Source organism: Microchirus variegatus (assembly GCF_963457635.1).
Source record: "Microchirus variegatus genome assembly, chromosome: 15".
In the NCBI taxonomy this organism is placed as follows: domain Eukaryota; kingdom Metazoa; phylum Chordata; class Actinopteri; order Pleuronectiformes; family Soleidae; genus Microchirus; species Microchirus variegatus.
The window spans coordinates 3,341,295-3,360,401 of record NC_139816.1 but is presented as its reverse complement, the minus strand read 5'-3'; the positions used below and the strand labels follow the sequence as shown (position 1 = coordinate 3,360,401).

Here is a 19,107-nt window from a genome sequence, read left to right as displayed (position 1 = left end):
AAGACCGCGTTCCCTTCGTTTGACTTTATTTGTCCAGAAATAAAGTAGAAATACTTGAGTTATACACACGATTGCCTCACGTCGTCATGTAGCTGTGTTTGTGCGACCCCGATGAGTGTGGATAGATAGCAGTAGCCAAACAATGTGATTGGATATAAAGCATGTCTTAAAAACCTGAAAAGAGTGGCACTTTCTCAAAGGTCCAAGGCAGAAGAAAATCGAAAAAAAAATCGTCCACATGCCACACAGCGATAGCAACAAGCAACCACGGCAACGCTGTCCACACTTCCCACAATCCACACTTCCCGCAACCCCATTTCCCAAATCTTCGTCCCTTCGCAGGAACCTCCGTCCTCGGTTCCCAGCCTGCGGTCTGGTCTCCATGGGCGACCAAGATCCAGATCCCCCGCGCTCCTTCTCAAACGGTGGTGATCTGGTCGACCACCCTGGTGCTGTCGTTCATCTCGACGCACTCCACCTCCTGCCTCTGGCCCTCGCCTCCGGGCCGGTGGCCGTGGCTTTTGGAGGGCGGCAGGAAGGTGAGGAGCGCGGGCAGGAAGGCCAGCGTGTGCAGCGCCGAGCACCCGGCGGTGAGGGTGAGGCAGCGGAACAGCGTGTGCGTGAGGTTGGAGCGCACCGAGCCGACGGGCACCAGGGCGGCGCCGTAGCAGATGAGCGTCTGCAGAGAGGGAACCCCGTGCCGCTCCAGCGCCACCCTCACCCACCGAGTCCGGCTGTCGCCGCGCCCCGAGGCGAAGCCGCAGAGGAGGGGCCCGCTGCAGTCGGCCGAGTACCCGAGCGCCGAGATCAGGCACAGCACGGACATGCAGTCCAGCTCCACGCCCCACAGGGTCATGAAGCCCACCACGCCGAACTGCACGGAGAGCAGCGTGAGGCCCAGCCACACGGAGACCAGCGGCTCCACGACAGCGAGCGACGACAGGCCGAGCAGGAAGAGCACGGCCAGCAGGGAGTGGCGCAGCGGCGAGCTGACCGCCGCGGCGTATCGGTCCAGGTAGACGAACGAGGGGTTGAAGATGAGGAAGCGGACGCGCGACGTCAGCGACAGCCGCCGCAGCGTGTCCAGCAGCACCGACATCTCCTCGCGCTTGTTCTCCGTGGTCTTGGCCACCAGGAAGATCCGCGACGCCGCCACGTCGGGCTCCTCGCCCTGGCCGCGCTCGGCGAATATGACGTTGTCGGCGAAGTGCGCGAACCGCGGCTCGTGCAGGAAGGCGTGGCGCAGGGTGCGGGTGAAGTTCTCCCGCGGCTGGCTGGTGGACTGGTTGCGGTCCGACAGGTAGTTCAGGTAGGCCTCGAGCCAGCTGATCCTTTGGAAGCCTTTGGTGTATTCCAGCAGGTCCCGCTGCACTGAGGCATTCCAGTAGGGGGCACTTTCATAGATATAAAATCCAATGACGGGGGAGTACGAGCTGAAATACCGCTGCTGGGCACGGGTGTACAATACTGTCTTTGTATCCATGGCAACCAGCGCACTAGGGTCAGAACCCTGCGCCACCTGTGGAACAGAACAGAGCATTTGTCAGGGGTTGCGATGGATCGTTCACTGGTTTAAAAGTGTTTACGTGATAAGAAAATGTGGGCGTGGCTTCTCTTAAAGATACAGTTCGGTCACGGGCCGTGTAGAAAAGCGGAGATAGGGTTCCCCGTTGCGGAATTAACTTGCGTTTTTTAAGCCCTGAGATTCGCAACTTGACCGACGCCGCGTCTGGACGACGAGCAAATACCAGCCGTCAACCACAATCGCGTGCTTTTATTTTGTTTTCTACTCTAAAAAGGACCATAATTGACATCATATCCCACTGAAGAGGACCTGAGCCTTGCCATTGAGTCCGTTTAACCCCTCGGCAAAATGTTTACTGGGCGTAATAAATCAGGTGATAAGTGGAGGCCACCGCTAAAATGTTCACTTTTTTGAAGGAAAAGCACTTTTTTACCAATGAATATAACATTAAATGAATCAGAAATACACTAACTATACATTGTTAATGTGGTAAACGACTATTCTAGCTGCAAACGTCTGGTTTTTAATGGAATATGTACATAGGTGTATAGAGGCCCATTTTCCACTGTTCTAATGGTACATTGGTGTTTGCTAATGGCGTTAGAAGGCTATTGGATGGTTAGAAAACCGTTGTATTTTGAATAAAAATCATTATTTCTCATCTTGTCAATGCCTTGACTATATTTTCTACTACTTTCGCAACTCTTTTGATAAATAAAAGTCTGACTTTTAATGGAAAACGACCGTTTACGAGTGTGTGTATGTGTCTCACCTGTAAAAATCCCATCAACCCAAAGGAGATGTAAACCAGATAGAGCAGGACCACGAACGGTTTGACGTAAGTGTTTGTGATCCAGTCGCCGTAGCAACGCCTCACACACCCCAGCAGAAGGTGAGAGTCCTGAGGATGAGGGTCCGCGCTGGCCGAGGTGTGCGGCGCGTGCGGCGGCGCGTGCGGCGGGTGAGGCGGGTGAGGGTGCGCGTGCGTGGAGTTGGCCACGTGACCGTGCGAGTTGGGGTCGTTCACAGTGTGCGGGTGCGCGTGCACGTGCGTGTGCGTCAGGTTGGGATTGGACGAGTGGGCGTGGGCGTGGGCGTGGGCGTGGTCGTGAGCGACGCCGTGCGGCGGGTTGCCCGTTTGCGTCTCGTCCTGGTAGCGGGTGTACATCAAACACCTGTACCAGGCCGGTTTGGAGTCCAGCCGCTCCGGTTTGGGGACCCTCCGGCAGAAGCAGCCGTGCCGGTACCCGGTCTCCAGGTAGCCCGTGAACACCAGGCAGGAGCTGTAGAAGGACAGCGTGTAAACGTAGCCGACGGCGACGGCCAGGGCGGCGGTGCGGCAGAACAGCCGGACGGCCTCCATGTTGGTGAGCGGCGACGCGGCGAGGCCCAGCGTCATCAGGTGGAGCATGGTGGAGCCGGAGAAGCGCAGCATGACGTCCTCGAAGACGCTCGCCACGCGCTCCTTCACGTGCTGGTCCTCGCGGCTCCGCCTCCACGACGACAGCATCTCGAAGGAGCCGAAGAGTCCGTGACCTTGAATTATGAAAAACAGACAAAATGAGTCGAGGATGACGAGTTTTTATGTCTTTTTTACGCGCCTCTGTGTAGTGATGTGGATTTTAAAGCCCCGGCCGATCAATACTGTGTTTTTTTATTATTAAGAGCCGGTCAAACTAAAGTTATAGTGATGTTTGCACACAGACCTCCATTTAACACGGCTCTGGAAATGTGAGGGCGGAGAGGAGGATTCCTTAAGCTCGAGACAAGCACTTTGAAGAGAACATCCGCGTTCCCCGAGGGAAAAACCAGAGAGAACTGTCGACTAATGAATGTACAGTCGTTGTCGTACGTGCGGACGCAGCAAGAAAACTCCACAAAAAAAACAACAACAATCAAATGTACACAAAGTCAGCGAAAATCAGGTCAATAAACCTAAAGTATTAAGTGTTTATAAAGCGTTGTTATGTCCACTTCGTGTGCACAGCTCGTTCCCCAAAGCAAAAAGTGGCCAAAAATAATTGAATGCAGCTTTAAATGACGGAACATTGCATCAATGTCTGAAACTAATCCCTGTACCAACTGGTCTGAAAACCTGTTTAATCCCATTTTTAGTAGTGAAGCAATTTCTTTTAATACACGGCTAACGTCTGCTCGACATTAGCCATGATTTATCCGGGACCGTATCTATGTTCCCCGGGTCCTATGTTCCCCACTTTGTAGGTGACCGGGGAACATTGGACCCTTTCTCTAACCCTAACCCTAAACCCTAACCCTAACCCTAAACCCTAACCCTACCCTTTTTCAAAAAAGGGTCCTATGTTCCCCTGTCACATACAAAGTGGACCTTTTTTGGGAAAAACGGGGAACATAGGACCCGGGGAACATAGGTACGACCCCATTTATCCGCAGTTTGTGTCCATACTTTAAGCAAACCTTACCCAGTGCAGCTTTGTTTCATCGCTGTTAGCACAGCTAAAGTTAAGTTAGCTAAGTCAACCGTTAGCCATGCATGTTCTCAGCAAATCTACCGTAAGATAAGATAAGCTAGTCTTTTATTCGGTAAAGCGGGGAACATAGATACGGTCCCCGTATCTATGTTCCCCGCTTTGTATGTGACCGGGGAACATAGGACCCTTTCTCTAACCCTAACCCTACCCTTTTTCAAAAAAGGGTCCCATGTTCCCGTCACATACAAAGTGGAGAACATAGGACCTTTTTTGGGAAAACGGGGAACATAGGTATGACCCCGTTTCATCACTGTTAGCACAGCTAAAGTTAAGTTAGCTAAGTCAACCGTTAGCCATGCATGTTCTCAGCAAATCTACCTTAAGATAAGATAAGCTAGTCTTTTATTCGGTAAAGACGGTAAAGATAAAGATAAGATGCCGTCACTTTTTTACTTAATTTGTGACAGCAATAGTTTTTTATTTATTTATCTCATCACTGTTAGCATAGATACGGGGACCGTATCTATGTTCCCCGGGTCCTATGTTCCCCGCTTTGTATGTGACCGGGGAACATAGGACCCTTTCTCTAACCCTAACCCTACCCTTTTTTCAAAAAAAAGGGTCCCATGTTCCCCTGTCACATACAAAGTGGGGAACATAGGACCTTTTTTGGGAAAAACGGCGAACATAGGACCCGGGGAACATAGGTACGACCCCTAGATACGTTAGCATAGCTGTTAGCCATGAATGTTTTTAGCAAAGCATACTTTTTTACAGCCTGGGACAGCACTTCATTTTGACTTTACTTGATTTTGTGACTTTAAATCACGAGTTTGAACGAGGGAAGTGAAGGAAAAGGCACAAATTAGCGTTAAAATAGTGTTAAATTAGCATTAAACGTTCCTTCCGACGACAAACTCCATGACACAAACTTCTCCTGCCGCTGTTTTCGTGGGACTGAACAGTAAAGGAGTAAAAAATATCTCCGGAAATAAACGTGTCCCTTTAAGGCCCTAATACCATAAACCTTTTGCTTTTATTGCGGCCGAGCTCAGCCTCGATTTATGCTGCGAGGTAGAACCAGGAAGTGCAATAACTCGAGCCTGCTTTGGAACAGGTCTTTTTGGCATCATGTCATTATCTTAGTCCCATTTGAAGTGGAGATTATAATAAGATTAATAGAAAAAAAAAAAAATACTCGCTAACGAAACCACAAAATAACGTTAAAATGATTTCGTGTCCATTCGACCCGTGTGTGCGTCTCCATGTGCTCGTGTACGTCCGGTCTGGTGTGCCGTCACATACGGGCTTGCAGATAGACGGTTTTCCATGGTTTCCTCTTTGGTGGTTGCCATGGCGCCCATGAGTCACTGGTGACACGAGTACCCCCCCCCCCCCCCCCCCCAGCCCTCCCCCCCCCACCAATGACCTCACCGTGGCAAAACACTTAACACCTTAGCAGAGGCGTAACATACCAACACTTGAGGCGACGGAGCAGCCGAGAAAGTCTGGAGATCCGTCACGAGCGAGAGTGTTTTTGTTACAGTACCGGATGACTGCGGGTCCTCGAGGAGATCCAAAACCTGGTCCTGTGGTAATAATCTGTCCGTCCAAATGAACGGAAGTCAGTGTATTTGCGGCTCAAATATCCGATTTGTCGAGAACGAGAGAGAATTATTGCACATAAATAACATAAATTGAAAAGAATACATGATAATTTATGTTTTTCATGTGTTGATTTTCATCCTGGACACTAAAAAATAGTGTGAGAGGTGTCAGACTTTTGTAATATTGCTGGTTAAATCATCATTTTTTTGTTTTTTGGGAAACCACGCATGTCACACGTGAAAGAAAACAGACACGCCTGAGGCATGCGTTAGGATGGACACCGTCATTAAAAAGACATAATGGAACAGGCACATGACGCACAGCACGGCTGCAACTAACAATTACTTTCCGTAATCTGTTAATCTGTGGATTATTCTCGTTTCCGCGGGTTCGAACCTGGACGCGACGACGTCTTAAAGCGAAGAAACCAGGTCACTGTTCACATTTAAAGGTGCATTATGTAATAAATCTAAAGCAACTGGCCGTAAAAATCCTCCAAATAACCATTTGCTTCTGAAAAACCCTTTTCCCGAAGAAAGGGTTTTTCAAGGGTTCTTGGTAACACTAATAACCCTTAAAACCCCTTTCCTGAATAAAGGGTTTTAAAAGGGTTCTTGGTGGAACCATCCAAAAGGGTTCTCCTATGAGGACAAGCCAAAGAACCTTATATGGTTCTACTTAGCCATAAACTCCTCCTAATATGTCACAGAGACTCAGGAATAATGTTCATATAACAAACTGAACTCACCAACAACAACAGTACAGACAAAATATTTGCATTAAAAAAATATATTTTTTTACAGACTGCAAATCATGTTTATGTTTTGAAATCACGTTTTGGCGTCATGTGGCGCCACCTACCGCCGTCTACCGATCACTGCAGTCAGTGGAGTCTCAGCTGCCGAGCAACCACGGGTTGCCAGATACGTCAGAAAACGAAACCGAAAAGACCTCGGTGTTTTGAATTTGAGTGCAGTAACCGTTTTTACATATGGCGCCTTTAAAGGGACACTGTGTAGTATTTATGGGTTTATATGACCCAAAATCCACTTTTTTATACATATTATGTGCTCCTGCATTGTCTAGTCGCTGTATAATAGTATTTGTTTCATTTTCGTAGTTGTTTCAAAAAGTCATGTAAAATAACATGGTCGCGGGCCGCGGTTGCATAGCCACTGTTAGCAGCGAGACGCCATGTTTCTACGGGAGCCTGTAAGGACAAACGCGAGAGAACAAATCAAGCGTCTCTTTACTTGTAGCAGGAAGTCCCGCCTCCTCTCTCTCCGCTTCGTCTGCTACGGCCGCGGTAGCTCCGCCCTCTCCCTCGCCTCACGAAACCTCATCTGCTGACACGGAGAAAGACGACGAGGACGACATTTGACCGGCTGAGGATACCGTAGCGCTCGGGGAAGGGAGGGGGGTGAGCAGAGGAGCAGTTCTTTGTTGTAAATTTCAGCCTCTCCTCTAGATGGCACTATAAACTACTTACTTCACCTTTAAGTAGCTGAAACGTGCTTTACGTATTGAACAAAAAAAAAAAAACACTAATTAATAATGAATGAATGGAATAATCGCTGCCGTTCAGTAAGTAACATCTCAGGCCTGATTCTGAAAGAGAGAAAAAACCACACGTTTCTCTATTTCTTCTCACTTTACTATCTCCTCCTGATCCAATCTTCCCCCTGCAGTCCAGGCAGCTATATTCTTCTTCTCTACTTCTTTTTTTTTTAATCTCCTCACACTTCATCCCACCTTTTTCCTCCATCAGCCCACTGGCATTGTGAGACGTCCTCCTCCGTCTCCGTCTGCCCGTCGTTCTCCTTCCAACTGGAGTTTAACTTCGTTTTCTGCGTAAAGAATCCCTTTATCTCAGGCTCCCATTTGGAGTTTGATTTCACCGGACCCCGTCGTTCCCCCCCGTCTCTATCTCTGTTGTTATTTTAAGACTAAGAGCAGCCTTTCCTCCTCCTCCTCCTCCACGTTACAGCGTAATTATGGGATGGACAGCGTGAGTGCATGTGTAGATACTGTACATACAGCACACGCTGCAGCGATAAACCACCAAGGCCGGCTTTACGAGACAAACGCTCCCGGGTGAAACACGACAAAATGTTTTATCGGACGTGCCTTTCGTTTAGACGGCGACGGTGTTTTTGGGGCTTATTAACGCAAAAAAAATTATTTTTTTAAAAACGCTCCACCGTCGCGTTCCCGTCTAAAGGGTTGAAAATGCAAAAGTGTGCAGTAACCCAGCCAAACAACAACAAACATGTCGGATTATGATCCATCACTCGGACGTTCAAGTCGCCTTAGCTGCTACTTTGTGCTACTAGACAGAAGTAGAAGGAAGTTTCAACGCTCCTGGTGTTGTTCACAGCGCCACCTAGCCACCTGGCATGCACACGACATCGAATTTCACGCACTCACCGCGTGCGTGCGTGCAGATTTCCACCCAAAGACGCTAAACGTCTAAACGCGAAATAAAAAAGCGGGAACGCACAAAACGCCACTTTTGCGGTTTGCGTTCGGATCGTTGTCGCGTAAAGCTAGCCGCTAACGTACGGAAAATAAATAAATAAACAAAAACACTAGGATGAGCTGTGGAATGATCCATTTCTGATCAAGGTTATAAGGCTTAACAAAAACTAACGAAATAACAAAAACTAATATTGAAAAAAACATTTCCCTTAACTGAAATAAAAATAAAAAACTAGAGTTAGCCAACTAAAAATTTTATAAAAACGTGTCTTTGTTAGTTTATTTCATATTATAAGCCTTTTGTGTTGCATTTATTTTTTATAATAATAAGGAGTTGTGTATTATCACTGCAGCTATTTACCATCTGTGTGAGCACTGTGGCTTAAAATGGCATCTTTTGTTTTGTTTTTATGACAAAATATGAAAAAAAAACCTAACCCTGAACCCAGGCAAATATGGCATATTCCAAATAACTAACACAAAAATAAAACAAAGCATTTCCAAAAACTGATAAAAACAAACCTGCTATAAAAACCAATTATAAAGAATTATAAAGAACAAAAATGTGTGTTTCTTCCTGAACTAAAGCAAACATTTAAAGGTGCCACATGTAAGAATGTGGCCAAAGACGGTTACTACACTCAAATTCAAAAATACAGAGGTCTTTTAGGTTTCGTTTTCTCAGCCATTGTAGCTTAGACGTAACTGGCAACCCGTGGTTGCTGCTCGGCAGCTGAGACTCTACTGACTGCAATGATTGGTAGACGGCGGTAGGTGGCGCCACATGACGCCAAAACATGATTTCAAAACATAAACATGATTTGCAGTCTGCATAATATTTTTTTTAATGCAAATATTTTGTCTGTACTGTTGTTGTTGGTGAGTTCAGTTTGTTATATGAACATTATTCCTGAGTCTCTGTGACATATTAGGAGAATTTTATGGCTAAGTAGAACCATATAAGGTTCTTTGGCTTGTCCTCATAGGAGAACCCTTTTGGAGGGTTCCACCAAGAACCCTTTTAAAACCCTTTATTCAGGAAAGGGGTTTTAAAGGGTTCTCTGGATCAAAATGATTCTCACTGGAACCATTAGTGTTACCAAGAACCCTTTCCCAAAGAAAGGGTTTTTCAGGAGCAAATGGTTCCAGGTAGAACCTCAGCCCTTGTAGAAGAACCCTTTTGGAACCCTTATTTCTAAGAGTGTAATGCACTTTTAAAAGGAAAAAATCCACAGTTACAGCTTTCTTCAAACAAACTTTGCTGCTCTTCGCTGTTTTCCTTTTCAATTTTCACTTTCAATACTCGTCTATATTGGATTATGGAAAAACTGACTTCACACACAGTCGTCTATATAACTTATAAAGTTCTGGACACTTGGGTTTGTCTGTAGAAACTCATCAAAAATCATCATCCCATTGACGTGATTGTGACACCAACACCAAACGAGAGAGTCTGTAACTGTGGATTTCTTCTTCACAGAGTTGTGAGGTTCACACTTGTTGGGTCGAACGCCACAAACACACACACACACACTCACACAACGAGGGCGAAGTGAAGCGCAAAACTGGACTTCTGGGTTCTTTTTTTCCCTTGTATTTCCCAATGTTTTATTTAACGGCTCCTTCTCGTCTCTCTGTGACAGACTGGTGTCGACCGTCGGGGGAAAAAAAACCTCTCTAAAACCTCTTTCACGCTCTCGAATTTTTGAGCATCTGCCAGAAGTTAAAAGCCGATATAAATCCATTTTTTGACCCGAGAGCGAACGGCAATTACAGACACTCAAAACCCAGTTTAAAGACAGTTTTTTCTGACCTGTGAGAACGGGCCATAACAACCAGTCACGACTACATCGATCGCGTTTAACGACAGTCAGCAAACTGGAGTCGTGCCGTTCATAAATCAACTCCTGACAACTCGCGTTTCCAGAACCTTTAGGTTTGGCAGTTTTGTCACAGTCAGAAACTCTTGTTTAGAGCCACCGTCTGGGCTTTTTCATGGTTAAGACCCAATTTTAGGGTTAGGGTTGGGGTTCAGGTTTGGCACTTAGTTGTGATGGTTAAGGGTCAGGGTAAGGGTAAGGCTTTTTTTTAAGGCTGCCAAAATGCTATTTTACTTGTATTTATATCTTTGTAGAGACATTTTGTCTGGGCCCCTTAACTATAAAGGGCTTTTTCCAGGATTAAGACCCGATTTTAGGGTTAGGGTTGGGGTTCAGGTTTGGCACTGAGTTGTTATGGTCAAGGGTCAGGGTAAGGATAAGGCTTTTTTTAAGGCTGCCAAAATGCTATTCTACTTGCATTTATATCTTTGTGGGGACAGTTTGTCTGGGCACCTCAACCTTAAAGGGCTTTTTCCAGGGTTAAGGCCCGATTTTAGGGTTGGGGTTGGGGTTGGGGTTCAGGTTTGGCACTTAGTTGTTATGGTTAAGGGTCAGGGTAAGGGTAAGGCTTTTTTTAAGGCTGCCAAAATGCTATTCTACTTGCACTTATATCTTTGTGGGGACATTTTGTCTGCCTTAACCTTAAAGGGCTTTTTCAGGGTTAAGACCTGATTTTAGGGTTAGGGTTAGGGTTCAGGTTTGGCACTTAGTTGTTATGGTAAAGGGTCAGGATAAGGATAATGCTTTTTTTAGGCTGTCCAAATGTATTGGACAGCGTAAAAAAAGCCTGTACTTATCTTTGTAGGGTCAGTTTGTGTGGGCCCCTCAACTTTAAAGGGCTTTTTCAGGGTTAAGACCCAATATTAGGGTTAGGGTTAGGGTTGGGGTTAAGGTTAGACACTTAGTTGTTGTGGTTAAGGTTATTATTATTATGTCTATGATGAGCCATCACTAACGAGCTGAGAAACACCCATCTTGCAAGCTATTATTTGACACTTTTTCTGCAGTGATTAGCTTCAAACCTACCTAGCATGACGAAAGGGATGCCCAGGTAAGTGGAGTTGTACGTGGCCCCGGTCAGGTTGAGGATGCCCGCAGCGGTGAGGCCCGACAGCGTGATCGACAGCAGAGCCAGCAGTCCCAGCCAGGGTTTGGACCGCACGCAGTCCCTCATGGAGCAGCAGAGGACGGCCAACACGCCACACACCCCCAGGCTGGCCAACAGGGGGCGGCGCGCCAGCACGGACGAGAACTGGAAGTCCGTCCTCAGAGACGAGGAAGTGACGGGGTAAAGGCCCAGCTTTGGATGCAGCGCCGCAAAGTTCTGCAGCTCAGCGCAGAAGGCCTTCTCCCACTGGCCGGCCACGCGGTCCATCAGGTCACCGCGGGCCTGGAGGTAGTAAGTGAGCTGCAGCGCCCGCGCCGAGCGGACGCCTTCGCTCCTCGCGCCGATCCCCGAACCACGCGCGGCGGCGGCGGCGCCGCCACCACCACCGCCGCCGCCCGCACCGGGACCCCAGCCCTGCACCCCGCCCAGCTGGTGCCCGATGTACGCCTGCCGCCCGTCGGCCAGCTGCGTGATCGGGTATCGCAGGACCGGCACGGAGCGGTTGGCGGCGCGGGCCGACTGGATCTCCTCCATGGCGCGGATGACGTCGTCGATGATGCAGACGTTCTTGTCGTCGGGGAGGCAGAGGTACGAGAAGGAGTAGTTGAAGCTGTTGAAGCCCGTGGACGGGACGGTGACCTGCATCTGGTAGATGAGCCGGTGGAGCTGTGAGGAGCAAACGGAGACACAAGGGAGGTTTATTCATTTTCATTTAAAATCATCTCAGATCACGACACAGGCTTCCGTGAAGCCAATGGAAGCTCTCTTGGTCTTCATAGAGCTTAAAGCGGACCTAGACCGGAAGTTCCTATTAACGCTGCTTTTTTTAGTGTGTATCAGCGTCATCACCTTGTTTACGAAGCCCTGAAGGTTCTAAACAAACAGTTCAGCCACTGCTGAGAACGCTGTGTTTTATTGTAATCTCGGGCTCAGCGAGATCTCTGACAAAAACCCGGTCCGGTTACGTAAACACCGGTTCTCCGGAACAGCAGATCCTCCTGCTCCGGGCACTAGTCCGGGCACATCCGGTTGCGTACATTGAACCGCAGAAGAAGAATAACGTCCGTTGTGGAGGTGTTTCACGAGCGACAGTGTCTTCTGACTCTGGGTCTGACTCCGGGTCAAAGGTCGTCAAAGGGACTGTGGCGGGGAGTCGTGAAGAAGCTATTTTTAAACACTGTTAAAACAATGTTTTGATAATGAGGAGCAGTGCGTCCACCGTTCCAGAGGGGGGAGCTGCGCTTCTGAGAGCGGGTGTGCTGATTACGTCACTTCCGGGTACTGGCCAATCACAACACAGTCTGTCTTCTGGGTGCGAGAGTTGAGTCTGAAATATCGCGGCTGGGGAACAGCGTCAGAAAAGAGGATTTCTATCGGCTCGTTTACAGCAACTAGGAGGTTTTTGAGCATAAAAACAAGTTCATGTATGTAAGTAGACCTCCATAACTAACATATATGTGCAACAGGACCACTCTATGTGAGCTTTAAAATCATCTCCGATCACGACCCAGGCTTCCTGTGAGTCAATGGAAGCTCTCTTGGTCTTCAAAGATCTTAACATGAATCCAGAGCAAAAGTTCAAAAACATACTAACACATATGTTGTCACTCCAGTCCATTGGAGTGAGATAAAAACACCACCACGGGGCAAAACAACCACTGACAATGGGAACAGTGGTTATTACCTCGTTTTAGTGACTTCACTCAGGTACAAAAATACCGATGCTAATTTTGGTTTCAGCAGTTTAAAAACGAGAAAAACCAGCGGTGACGACGTCAAACTAAAGCCGAAAGTTGGTATTTTTACGGGGATTTTTTCCTCAGAGACTTAGAAGAAACAAACAGTTTCTTTAAACTAGATCTCTGAGTTAATAAAGACGACGGACACATCCGTCGCAGAATCCGTCGCCTTTGTTTTCTATAAACCGTGACGATATTTTCTCATTTCAAAAAGCACATTCTCTGTGTGCAGCAGTGTGGGCAGCTCTTTTCAGTGACGATGCAGATGTTTGTGCGAAGAAGACAGAGACAGCGAGAGGACGCTCATGCGTGTGTGTGTGTGTGTGTGTGTGTGTGTGTGTGTGTGTGTGTGTGTGTGTGTGTGTGTGTGTGTGTGTGTGCGTGTGTGGGAATGTGTTTGTCGGGAACGACAGCAAACACAAAAAGTGGTCTTTGAATCGTCCTCCGTCCTCCACAAGGACAAATGTGCCAGGCATCTACCACACACACACACACACACACACACACACGCCTGGTTACTAAGCAACAGGTCTGATGCCAGGCTCTACCAGCGCAAACATGGGGGGTGTGTGTGTGTGTGTGTATATACTTGTCTCAGGTAGGCTGTGAGGACCAATTTACATTCAAATCTCTCTTTGTGACGTCGTTATGGACGGTCCCCACAGGGTTACGACTAAGGTTTAAGTCAGAGTTTGGGTTAAGGGTTAGGCATTTAGCTCTGAGGGTTAAGATAAGGGTAAAAAAAATGCTGTGCCAAAGCTTGTATTTGTTACCTCTTCAGGACCTTGTCAGGACCAGTATAGTCCTCACAGAGACCAAAACCATCTGTCCCTGTTTTTGGAACTGGTACAATTTTGACCTATTTCTTAAGGTTAAGGATAAGGCTTCATTTAGGCTGTTTTACTTGTATTTATATCTTTGTGGGAACATTTTGTCTGGTCCTCACTACTTTAAAGGGCTTGTTCAGGGTTAAGACTGGATTTATGGGTTAGGATTAGGGTCACGGTGAGACACTTAGTTGTTATGGTTAAGGGTTAAGGCCACATTATACTTCCCCGACTGCGTAACCACGGAGACCCCTCGAGCCATAATACTTCTCCGTCGTGGTGATCGGATTCGCACTGCAATTTCCCGCCCGATCAGTAGGGGTCTCTACGCAAGGTTGTTGTGAGCAATGGCGTACGAGAGAGAAAGACTGTTGTTGTTGTTGTTCCAAGCGGAATAACATTGAAACGGTGGCCGTTTCTCACTTTTCTGTGTCACGGAACGCAGTTTTAAGATCATTTGAGGCGAGAAATTGGCCATTTAGAGTCTAAACATGTGCCGTGTGTGTGTTAAGATCTGACGTATTTATAGTTTGGCAGCGACATGGTAGGCGGTGATCAGCTCTGCCCTCTGTGGACGCTCGGTGCTCACTGTGAGCCGGCACAGAGCAGCGTTAACTCGGCCTGTGCTGAGGACCGATCGCAGCCCTTGCCGTCTCCGTTGTCCCTTGACGGAGTGACGGACACTGCATATTTCGTGCAGCCGGAGACGACGCAGAGGGGTCTGGGTAACCTACATAGAGCACTTTACGCAGTACAAATTGGGCTTTAGGGTTAGCGTTAGGGTTAGGGTAAGGCTTTATTTAGGCTGTCCAAATGCTGTTGCACTTGTATTCATATCTTTGTGGGGACATTTTGTTTGGGCCCCTCAACTTTAAAGGGTTTTTTGAGGGTTAAGACCCAATTTTAGGGTTAGGGTTAGGGTCGGGGTTAAGGTTAGGCACTTAGTTGTGATGGTTAAGGTTAGTACTGTTATGTCTATGATGAGTCCTCACTAAGATGCCTGGTATTCGTTATGTTGTGGGGGAAATACGTCTAAATATGTTTACACAGTCACATTACAGGGACTTGTCTTCCTTATGGGCGACAAACATCAAGTCCACATAAAGTAAAATGACTACATCTAAAGGTGAAGACATGTTTCAAGGTTAGAATTAGGTCAGTAGGTTAATTATGGTTAATTATGGTGAGAGTAAGTATGCAGGAAATGAATGCGGAGTGACGTCAACGTCCCCTGAAGTCATGGAAACTTCCCGAGACCTGATCTGTGATCACTTTAGCGACAGATGATTCCAGCGAACCCGAGATCCTAATCATTTGTGCATTTACCGATAAAACCTTCCTCTCGTCCTCGTCCTTTGTTCCAGGTACAAACTCTTTGTGTTCCCGGACACTGACGGATCATTTCACCGCGTCTAAAAAACACTTTATTGTGGTCATTTATTTGACGTTGGGTCGCTTGTCACGGTGGCTGCAGTTGACGTGGATGAGACGCGCGCTAACCACAAACGCCGCCGCAGCCGCCGCCGCCGCCGCGCTCCGCTCACAGCTTCATAACTTCATGAGATCACTTGACTAATTGCTCCATGGGCGCGGAGCTAATGTTCATAAATCGGTTTTCAGGAATACCACTGTGGCGACAAAGCGGCTCGGTAATTAAAACGCTCCGCTTCGTGTCTGTTGTGTGTTTGTTTGTTCGACGTGTGACAGTTTAATGACGAGCAATCCATCGGTGGGAATGAGGAAGGAGACGTTTGGAATTATTAGATTTGTGCTCAATATTTTCACCACTTCAACACTTTTTAAGAAGCAAAACAAAAATGATTAAATCATTCCAAAAGTATTGTATTTTATTTGTTTGAAAATAGATTTTTTGTTTGCAACCATTGGAATTTAGTTTGTTCCGACTCTTCTGCGTTTGCGCTCCCTCACTTGTATAAGCCCCGCCCATTTTTTTTATTACCATGGGCGGGGCTTAGGAAGCTGTCTGCAGATTGGCTCATGAGTTTTGGAGCAACAGTTTGTCAGATTACAAACGTTAGTTCCAGTCGGACAGCGACTCCAAGCCCGTGACTACTTTCAACTCAATAGCCAATCAGCAAGCAGCTTCCTAAGCCCCGCCCATGGTCAGAATGGCAAACAAAAAAAACCCACGGCGCAAAAAACAAGTGAGGGAGCGCAAATGCAAAAAAAGTCGCAGCAAACTAAAATCAGATCGTTGCAAACAAAAATGGTCAATTTTCAAACATTCTTTTATTTGCAATGTGTGTATTTTTGATTTTGTGGTTCATTTTTGTTGTCGTTTGAATCTAAAGCTCCAGTGTGTAACTTCTAAAGACGTTGACATCGAGTTTTGTGGCATCATTTCAAAACATGTCTTCATCCACGCCAATTCCCCCCAAAAATGAGTCTAAAACACTGTCAAACGTTACCGTATACCTGCCTGTATGTGGCGCTGTAACACTGCTTTTAGTATACATTACAATTAGGGCTGCAATTAACGATTATTTTAATAAACTGAGTACTTGTTTGCTCCGTAAAAATGTCAGAAAACGTTGATCGTGTGTCTCAAACCTGTAAAATATGATGTTCTGGAATGTCTTGTGTTGACCACAGACCAGAATAATTTTAGGTTTTAATGATTTCTTTGTTCTATGGAATCAAAAGAAACCAGAAGATAAAAGAAGCCGAAGAAGAAAAAAATCAGAGAAACTTTTGATTAAACACTCAAACCAGAGATGGAATCGATTATCAAAGTAGTTCATGATTAATTTAGTCGTCAGATTAATAATTGATTGATTGAATAATCGCCGCAGCTCTAATGTATACGATCGCAGACACAGAGACGGAATGAACCAATTTAACGAGAAAGAGAAACAGAGACAATACGACGATGAAGAGTGAAATCAAACGGAAGTGCGAGAGAGAGGTGAGAACCTGACGATTCTGAACTCTTTGTGAGAGGCTGAATCGCACTTTTGGTGGATGATTATTCGCACTTTCAGCCAAGGAGGAGCCTCCACACCCCCCCACACCCCCCCATCCCCCCTAAGTGGAGCCTGCAGAGGTTTCACAGCCGTCACTTTCACCAGTGTCCATTAGCCGTGACGGAAAAAAAAACTCTCAGAATGTCACCACAGACACAGTCGCTATACTTAGAAACACAGACACGTGTTTACGTTGAAAAAGTTTCACACTGCAGCTCCGAGAGAGGCTAAACTGGCACATTCTCCGACGCCGAGTGCGTGTGTGTGTGTGTGTGTGTGTGTGTGTGTGTGTGCGGGCGCTGGCAACAGCCCAAGTCCTTCAGTCATGAATGATATGCAAATGCTAAATGTGAGTTCCTGAATGAAAACAAACTACAGAGAGGCACTGAGATCGCCTAAGTCAGTCAGGTTTGTTCACGCAGCCCCACTGAGAGTGATAGTTCACTTCTTCTGAAGCGTGGTTCTGTGGAAAACACTGAAAACGTGGCCTTTCAAACCACTTAAAGCTGACATAGAGTGGTCCTGTTGCACATATATGTTAGTTATGGAGGTCTACTTACATACATTTACTTGTTTTTATGGTCAAAAACCTCCTAGTTGCTGTAAACGAGCCGATAGAAATCTGTCTTTTCTGACGCTGTTTCCCAGCCGCGATATTTCAGACATAAATCTCACCCCCAGAAGACAGACTGTGTTGTGATTGGCCAGCCAGCGTAGAAGCTTCCCAACTGTCTTGTGATTGGCCAGTACCAGGAAGTGACATAATCAGCACACCCGCTCTCAGAAGCACAGCTCCCCCCTCTGGAACGGTGGATGCACTGCTCCTCATTATCAAAACATTGTTTTAACAGTGTTTAAAAATAGCTTCTTCACGACTCCCTTTGACGACCTTTGACCCAGAGTCAGAAGACACTGTTGCTCGTGAAACGCCTCCACAACGGACGTTATTCTTCTTCTGCGGTTCAATGTACGCAACCGGATGTGCCCGGACTAGTGCCCGGAGCAGGAGGATCTACTGTTCAGGAGAACCGCTGTTTACGTAACCGGGACCGGGTTTTTTCAGAGATCTCGCTGAGCCCGAGATTACAATAAAACACAGCGTTCTCAGCAGTGGCTGAACTGTTTGTTTAGAACCTTCAGGGCTTCGTAAACAAGGTAATGACGCAGATACACACTAAAAAAACAGCGTTAATTGTAACTTCTTTAACTCACAGGGAAACGGGAAATGCTGGTCTACTGCTGCCTCGTTGGGTAAATTTGGATCATTCGATTAATCGGAGGATTTCAAACACTGAAGTCTCACATTGAACACATCTGTACCAAAGCCAACAGTGAGAAACACTGGCAAACATAGATTTTGTAGACTTAAGTGGGTGTAGATCTGTTTCCCCTTGTGTTTCCACCTGTTTTATAAGGATAAAGTTGACTATGTGTGAACCTAACACCTTTAAACCTTGGGTCTGGAGCCAATCAGCAGTTGTTGTTGATTCAAAAGGTTTTGTCCACTTGAAAGCACGTTAATCGGGATTCACCATCTGCTTGAGCGTGCGAGCGTTTACCTTTAGTATGTCGTCGAGGTGACCCGGGTCCAGCACGCTCCCCTTCTGGGTGGTGACGATCACGCGCCCGTACCGGCCCGGCGTCTGCAGGTCGGAGTAGAGCGCGTGCTTGGAGCGGTTCACCGGGAACAGGCTGTCCACCAGGTTCCCCTCGATCTTGGCCAGGCTGTGCTTGGGCGCGAGCAGGCTCTCCACGTCCTCCTCCACGCGGTACCGGCTGAAGCTGGCGCCGAGCAGGATGGACAGGAGCACGGGCGCCGAGGCGAAGAACACCGGGTGGCTCGCCACGAACCGGCCCATCGCATGGAAGGAGGTCCTCAGGCCCGCGTGCAACACCTGCCGCAGCATCCTAGCGCGCGGCCGCGGCGGCTCCAGCCTCTCCCACCGACCAGAATGTCCCGGAGCACTGCCGAGCATCAGGGGCTGCAGGACGCATCTGTGGGCTGCGTCGCACTCGGTCCGGGGCAGGAGGGGCGACGACGGGCGGAGGCAGGACTTGTACCCGGCGCAGGAGGTCTGACACCAGGGAGAATCCAGCCCTTCTGCGGTCACAGGAGCTCCGTTATATATCCTCGGGGTTTCTCTCATTCACTGGAAAGGACAGAAAGACGGTATTAAAATGCGTCCTGGATGTGTTTCTGTGGAGAAATGAAACGACTTGAGTGAGTCAAACCTCGTGAGATCAAGTCTGCCCCTGGCCCTGTTTTTAAATAAACACTGACATCATGGCTACTGGCGAGGATAAAATTATGTTTTTAATGAGTGTGACTGTACAGATGTGTCCACTGTCACTGCGTTTGTGAGTGTGTGTGTGCACGCATTAGAGAGACAATGACGGTAGAAACTTGAGTGACTCAAAGCTCTACTCACGCTGCTGTAACATGAAATAGGATTTTAAGCAGTGCTACAAGTACATTAACGTAAAAGTGTGAAATTATGCCCGGTCACA

The 19,107-nt window shown here is 47.3% G+C and overlaps 1 protein-coding gene across 1 annotated transcript; it reads right to left on the bottom strand.

Moving 5' to 3' along the window:
* Positions 1-418: 418 nt before the first annotated feature.
* ptchd1 (patched domain containing 1) lies at positions 419-18,594 on the bottom strand (the record flags this gene model as incomplete). The annotated part of the gene is made up of 4 exons (XM_083901953.1): positions 18,159-18,594; positions 10,968-11,715; positions 2,298-3,061; positions 419-1,519 (listed from the first exon to the last, which is right to left on the bottom strand). The coding sequence occupies exons 1-4, from the start codon at positions 18,573-18,575 to the stop codon at positions 419-421; spliced, it is 3,030 nt and encodes a 1,009-aa protein (XP_083758079.1). The 5' UTR covers positions 18,576-18,594.
* Between the last annotated feature and the right edge of the window lie 513 nt (positions 18,595-19,107).